Raw genomic sequence first — 7,654 nt, 5'->3', positions numbered from 1 at the left:
TTGTATCATTGATTTTAGTTGATTTTATCACAGATTTTAGTTGATTTTATCACAGATTTTAGTTGATTGTATCATTGATTTTAGTTGATTTTATCACAGATTTTAGTTGATTTTATCATTGATTTTAGTTGCACTCTGTAGCACTTTGAGATTTTTGTTAATGAAAAGTGCGTTACAAATTAAATTCATTATTATTATTATTATTAATATTATTAGCATTAGCCAGGCGGAAATGGCAAAGTCGCACATGCGCAGTCAGGTCAGTTTTTCACCATCAGAAAAAATGAACAGATCAAGCGTTTACATGCGCTCCGATCGGGTTACGGATCGTTGTAAACCACCCGTTTCATTCTGATCACAAATTATATCGATCGCGCCGAATACACAAAAAATAACCCGAACGGAGTGTTTACATGACACACTTTTATTCCGACCGGCCATTTGATCCGGTTACTTATGTCCATGTAAACATACTGATTGTGTTTAACCCTAGGTCTTCCACTGTCACTGATCCTACAAACCTGGACTCCCTTCAGCCATATCTAAAACAGTCTGTTACCAATCTCGGGATAGTTTTAGACTCGGACTTAAAGTTTAATAAGCAGATAAATGCTGTTCTTCAAAAAAGCTTCTTTCAGCTTAGGCAGATGGCAAAGCTCAAGTCCGTGCTGTCAGATCCGACCTTGAAAAACCAGTCCATGCATTTATTACAACCCGGCTGGACTACTGTAACTCGCTTTATGCTGGGGTCAGTCAGGTCTTTCTCTCTCACGTCTCCAGCTCATCCAAAATGCTGCAGCTCGGCTACTAACAGGAACTGGCAGGTTTGAGCACATTACTCCAGTTCTGTCCTCTCTTCACTGACTTCCTGTGCGTGTCAGAGTTGATTTTAAGATTCTTCTGCTGACATTTAAGTGTGTTAATGGCCTTGCACCCTCATACCTCTATAACCTCCTTCAACCTTATACTCCTTCTCGGGCCTCGAGATCATCAGACCAGCTGCTTTTGGCCGTACCTAAAACCAGTTGAAGCTCAGAGGAGATCGGGTGTTTTCAGTCATGGGCCCTAAACTCTGGAACAATCTGCCCATCAACATTCGACAGGCCACCTCAGTCTCTATTTTTAAATCTCTCCTCAAAACACATCTGTACTCACTGACACATCTGTACTCATTGGCATTTAACAGTGTGATCTCATTTGGTATTTCATTGTTGATGATTGTGTTCATCCATTTTGCTTTTACTCCCTGACATTTAACGCAGGGTGATTTGATTTAGTATTTTATTGTTTATCATTAAATTTGTTTTTATGCTTTTATTCATGTTGCTGTAATATGTTATTAATATTTGATGCTGTGATCTTTTTTGGTAAGCACTTTGATAACAGTTACTTTTTTAAATGTGTTATACAAATAAATGTGACTTGACTCGACTTGAACAGCTGTGGGAGACTGTAAAGATTTTCTGACATTAACAATGTACTGCTGATCAGATTTCTGGTTCTCGTCCATTTGTCCCAAAGATTCATTCCACACGCTTAAGCAGTGAACTATGTGACAGTAACGTGTTGGCTTTCTTTGCTGCTCTTTCTGCAGCTCGTCAGCTCCGTTTGGCTTTCTTGATGCATTCCTGGAAAGATACCCTGGACTACTCCTCCAACACAATGGAGTCAGCCATCCAATACGAGAAGTTCATGAATGTAAGTGCCAGTAAGATGGAAGATAACCCTCGAGTTCTCTTGAGATTGTTTCGAGCAGCTGTTTATATCTTCTCGTTTATCCAACAGGAATTCTTCCTCAACGTGAAGGACATTCTGCGCGCTCCTACAGACTTCACTGGTCGCTTTGAGAAGTGGGAGTCTGCAGAAGTGGAACTAAACAGCAGGTGAGGCAGCAAAGTAACGAAGTGTTGGAAATTCACATGGTTCAACTGCAAAATGTTTCTATACAGAACAAAAATATAAACGCAACGCTTGTGTTTTTGCTCCCATTTTTCAAGAGCTCACCTCAAAGATCTAAAACTTTTTCTTTAAACACAAATAACCTTTTACTCTCAAAAATCATTAAAAGATTTTTGAACATCTGTGCACTTGTTCTTTATCAAGATAATCCATCCACCTCACAGGTGTGGCATATCAAGATGCTGATTAGACAGCATGATTATTGCACTGGTGTGTTTTAGGCTGACCACAATAAAAGGCCACTCTAAATTGCACAGTTTACTTTTACTGTATTGGGGTATTGTATGTATTTTGCATATCAAAATAGAAGTCGCTAACTCACTTATTTTTCAAGTGTTCATGCTCACAACATGCACAGACAGTCAGATTGAAGGAGGGTATTTCCAATTCCTCCTCTACTTTAAGTTAGCTCCGCGATGGGGAACAAGAAGAAGAACTGAAGCTGAAAATAATAAAACTGTAGTAAATTTAAACAGTTAAAGTAGCACAAGGTATGCATAAACAGTATGATTGCAAAATGAACAGAAGAAATTATAAACAGGAAAAAAAAACACATTCACATTAAGATCGAGCAGTAAAATATTGTAGATGGTTTATTGATTTCATCCTATTTGATGACAGGATTTTTAATGTTATCAACTCATTACAACTTTGTATTTTGGATTGTGAGTGTGCCTCATCCTTTATCATAATACAACACCCTCTTTACAGTTTGTTATCCTGTGACTGCAGTTAGAATAATCTTCATTATGACTTTATGAGTTACTGTGAGTCAAAGCAGAAGCCACCCTGTTTCTGTTTCACTGTGATGCTCCACAAGTGAAGACCTGTGCCTGTTTTCAGTCACTCTGATCTGAAGACCCCACCCATAAAGAGTCGGCGTGTGTGTGTGTGCATGCGTGTGTCCTTTTCTGTCCTGTGGGTTTAACCTTGAACACACCATCAATGATGCAGCGTTAGGCAGGTGGGAGAGGACGTTCAGAATTACAACAGGTGAAAAGCAGGGAAAGACTCTCCAAAACACTTAGAAATTATGATTTATTGACATGTTTATTTACATGTTTTAAAGATAAGTACATCATGTCAGTTGTTAACATCATCAGCAAGCATCTGCTGTTTTTTTTATTCAATGGTTCTATTGTTGTGTTTAACTTTGCTCGTATAAAACACAAGAATCTTTTTGTGTGTAAAGTAGATGTCCCAGCCGTGTGTTTTCTCTGCCAGATGAATATTTATGAATTTCTTCATTACAAATTAGTTTCAATTAGGCCAATCAAAAGTGGTCATTAATGTTAACTAAAACAGATTATCATAACATGATTCAGAAATCTCAAAATTAAATCAACTGTCCTTGAAGCAGCTTGTTTTGTTTTTTTAAATCTTGTATTTCAGACACATCTTTGTTACACGACTTTCTCCACTTTACACACAAAAACAGATGAACACATTAACGTAACTATGAATTATTCAGACCTAGTTATTATGTGAAAATGCTTAAAATACTTAAATAGTTCTGACTGAGCCTGCTGTTTTAATATAACAATACTTATACGTCAGATCTTATCTCCCTTATGATTCATTACATCGCTGACAGGAAACAGATCTGTCCTTACATAATCATTAACATCTCTTTTAGTTTTAAGACTTTGGAAATGGAAGCTCAATTTAAGAATTGTTTTATGTCATGAACAACTAATGCAGCATTTTATTTAAATCCCAAACTTAAAGTTCTTTACTTATTTCTATTCGCTGCTTATTATAAAGTGTTTTGAATTTTATTTGAACAAAGAGAAAAGCAAACTGCTAAACATCGGCTGCAGGTGTGGTCGGACTGTTACTGAATAAAATCAGTCACTTATCAGTGACAACACATAATGAATTAGTAAAAAGCTTCTCACAGCCCTCTGCGTCTGTTGCCTCTTTAATACATATTTCAGGTAAGATGAACGTGGCTTCAAAACGTAGCCAGTAATTCTGTTGAGACAGAATTGTAAATAAAAAGTGTGACAGTCTGTTTTGCGTGTCCTTGGTTCATGCAGAGTGTATAAATGTGTAGTTACATATGAGATAAGTTCCCCTGACCTTTGTGTTCTTGCCTCTCCTCAGCTGAGCCTCTGCCTCTGATGGACCTGTGTCGACGTGCCGCCCGCATGGCGTTGGGTCGGGACCGGCTGCAGGAGATCGAGAGGCTCCCTCTGCCCCAGTCCCTCAAAAAATACCTCCAGTACCAGTGACTGACACCAGTGGAGCCGACAGGGATCGGATCAGACCAGCAGGGAGTCAACAGTTGGACAGTGACACTGAATGATGTCCACTCTGCAGCGTGACTCTAGAGAAGGACAAACAGGACGACAGTGGATGAACTCAAAGAACTGGACCTCACCAGCTTCTTTTTTTAATTTCAGGCTGCTTTTTTTGTGTTTGTCTTTTTCATTTTAGACTTGAAGTAAATTATTGATGATGGCGTCACACAGTGTCTCTCTCATCTAGACTGAAGGTCCATCCTCTGATGGCTCAGTGTGGGTGAAGGTGGAAGTATTAGCAGCTAGCAACCACCGCCGCCTAGTGGTGGGAATAAAAAGTAAGCACACCAATCACATCCAAGGAGGCCTTTCTTTCATTACAGCTGCTGTATTCAGTGTCTGCACTGACACAGGCTGCAGAGTCTACAGGTTCAAGAAGGTTTTAGCACAAATATTGTTTTATTTATTTAAACTTTGATACCTTATGAGGATCGCACTGCATGCAAGAAGATCCAAACATGGCTGCAAGGTGTTTGTTTTAATGAGAGCTGAGCCCTTTTCAGACCTGTCTGTTCAAATACGGTTGTTGTAAAATTCCTGTTTGAAATGTTCATAATTTACAGTGTGAGCACTGAATTTAGCTTCAGTAAATTTTAAAACGAGGCTTTTTAAAATTTTTATTTTATTTCCCCGTAATTTATCCAGGTAGTCTCATTGTGTCACGAGAACTCATTTTCAAGAGAGACCTGTTTGGGAGCAGATGGTGGGGGTTAAGGGCCTTGCTCAGGGTCCCAGAGTGGGGCGAATGAGGGTGGAGGCAAGTGTGGATAAAAAAAGAGTTTGAGATCAACCACAAAAAGTGACATTTTTTCTTTTAATTCAAGTCATGATTAGTGAGTTACTAAATCTGGCGCACTGATTACAGAGATGATTGGAATCTACCCTCACTTTTAAAGTCCTGTGTCTGTAGAACAGAATTTTAATGCATGTTAAATGTAAGGACAGACATCCTTCAGGAAAACTTACAGTTGGAATTATTCATGTTTTTATTTGAGACATACTTTTGTTGAAATGGGTTTTGAATTATTATTATTATTATTTTGCCTTCTGTATTCATGTACCAAAAATGATTTGGAACAGTTTGAAAAATGCTAATCAGCCTCACCAGGACAATGTGGGCGTAGTTCTGTTCAAGGTTTGTGACGAACACCAAGCAGCAGCCCACAAACTGTTGGCACATTTACCACCGGTCAGGGAAGAGCCGCTCAGGAGAGTTTCAGTAAAATATTACCGTAGAAATGTCTGAAAGGGGCTTCAGTGCAGGAAACCAGACAGCACAAACCTGCTTTTTCTTGTTTTTTAACATCTATTTTTTAATGTGAGTTAGTGCGTCACTGCGCTGGGAATCATTCCTCACACGACACTAACTCATCTATGATGACGTCGGGTCACAACCAAAGGTTTTCACTCAGAGCTGTGTGCAGCCAGATGAGTAAGAGCGCATGTGGTTTTCTCACCACGTCAGCTCTTCTGTCGCTCATCAGTAGCAACCAGTGAGTCTGCTCCTCACTGGTTATATCAAAGTCACACAGCAGATCCAGACCCACTGGATCTCTGAGGAAGACTGGATGTAGAACCACAGCTGGGACGGTGTGTCACATCAGGATTCACATGACCAGTGCACGAACACACAACGTGTGCACACGACCCTGACGACCAATCAAGTTTTACTTCCTTTTAAATGGCTTGAGTCACTTTCTTTTTGTTGTTGTTGTTTTTTTTACTTCTGTTTGTATTTTTGGTTCTGACGATGGCAGGATTCTTATTTATCACGAGCTCGTCGTGTGTTTGTTTTGTTACACTGATGGTTACATTCAGGTCAATTTATTATGCTGACGATGAAGTTAGAGAAAAGTGAATATGTTTCTTCAATGCTGCTTTTGTTATTATATTAATATTATTATTATTAACAGTGATGGTCTTACCTCCTGTTTTTCTTAGTCAGGATGAGGAGAAAAGGGACCGTTTTAGGAGAACGGTGGAGTCAGTCAGCAGATGCTGCAGCTCAATCGTCGACATATGAAATGTGAATAAAAGCCAAGTGACATTAAATTGATTCTTCACATTCTTTGCTTTATCCACTTCCTCTGAAAAAATAAGGCTGCAACAACACAACAGATTATTTTTAGATGATGGATGTCTTACAGGTGTGTAAATACCTTCGAGATTTAAAGCAAACCACTGATGGTTCATCTGGGGATTAGAAGGTTGCGTCATCTTTCATATAGATGCAGACTATTTTAATTTGATTAGAATTTGATTGATTAGTAAAACTTAGCTGTAAATCTTTGTAAATTATTTTTTGCCGGTTGTGTATAGTTTTCATTTAAGAACGTCCACAAAAGTATTTAAATCAAAGCTTTTCTTTGTTATTTGCAGCTTAAAATACAACTCAACACACAGAACTGCGATGACATCCTGTGAGAACACCACAGCTTTGTGTTTTATGATATTTTCCACTTTATCCGAGTCTGACTGGAACACGTGAGCGCTCTATCCCACCTCTCTGAGCATACAGGGGATTTATAACTAATGTAGATCAACAGACGGTCTTGATGCTCCCACATCCTCTTCCTGCAGTCGACTAACAGTTCTACACGAACACATCCTTGTTTTTATATTTTTGTCTGTTTTATCCTTCAGACTTGAAGTAGGAGCCAATGGCAAGAAATCCTTAAACTGCAGTAAAATGAACTTGGACAATGAACTACAAAATGCAACAACAGATTTCATTTGGTGGAGATAAAAACATGAATGCATTACTTATTCTTAAAATATTCATTTTATATTTAAGAAATGTAAAAATGTTAGGTCTGAAGTAAAAGATTTGTGCTATTAAAACATAAGTTTAACAAGAAATAGTCTGTTTTATTCATATTATTTCAGATATTTATCAATGACTTTCTAAAGCAGTGAATTGCAACGATGCAGACGTGACAGCAGCACACCACACGTAGCTCTTTGCTTTCAAAAGACTCCTCTGGATCAAAAACAACGATCAGAAATATCTGCACAAACTGCAGCAACATTCTTCAAACTCTGTCATGACTTGTGACTGAATTTATGACTCAGTGAACTGTTGTCCTGAACACCCAAACACTTTCTGCTGCTGAGTGACGCAAGAGATTCATAAGATGACTGCTGCGAACGTGACCTCTCTGAGAGAGCAGAAAGTGTCCTGTACCAAGAAAAACAAGGAGAGGAGGACACGTTGCTGCAGGAGCACCTGAGGAGACACAGGCTCATTGTCTGTGTGTTGTGCTCATACTAACACACTCTTACACACTCTTACACACTCTTACACACTCTTACACAACTGAACAACAGTCAGCAGTGCAGCATCAAACACATGTGGTCCTCATTAAATGAGAAAAATCTGAGAACAATATATA

General features: G+C 38.7%; 1 protein-coding gene across 1 annotated transcript in view; it reads left to right on the top strand.

The window, feature by feature from the left end:
- Positions 1-7,654, top strand: part of cars1 (cysteinyl-tRNA synthetase 1) — a 232,039-nt gene that overhangs the window by 161,379 nt on the left and 63,006 nt on the right. Inside the window, exons 15-16 of the mRNA XM_037694988.1 lie at positions 1,595-1,698; positions 1,786-1,883. Coding sequence (XP_037550916.1) covers positions 1,595-1,698; positions 1,786-1,883 — 202 coding nt within the window. The remainder of the gene's footprint in view (positions 1-1,594; positions 1,699-1,785; positions 1,884-7,654) is intronic.

Source organism: Nematolebias whitei, chromosome 2 (genome assembly GCF_014905685.2).
Source record: "Nematolebias whitei isolate Nwh7 chromosome 2, NemWhi1, whole genome shotgun sequence".
NCBI classification, from domain to species: Eukaryota; Metazoa; Chordata; class Actinopteri; order Cyprinodontiformes; family Rivulidae; genus Nematolebias; species Nematolebias whitei.
The sequence above is the reverse complement of the archived record's forward strand: the minus strand, read 5'-3'. Positions and strand labels throughout refer to the sequence as shown.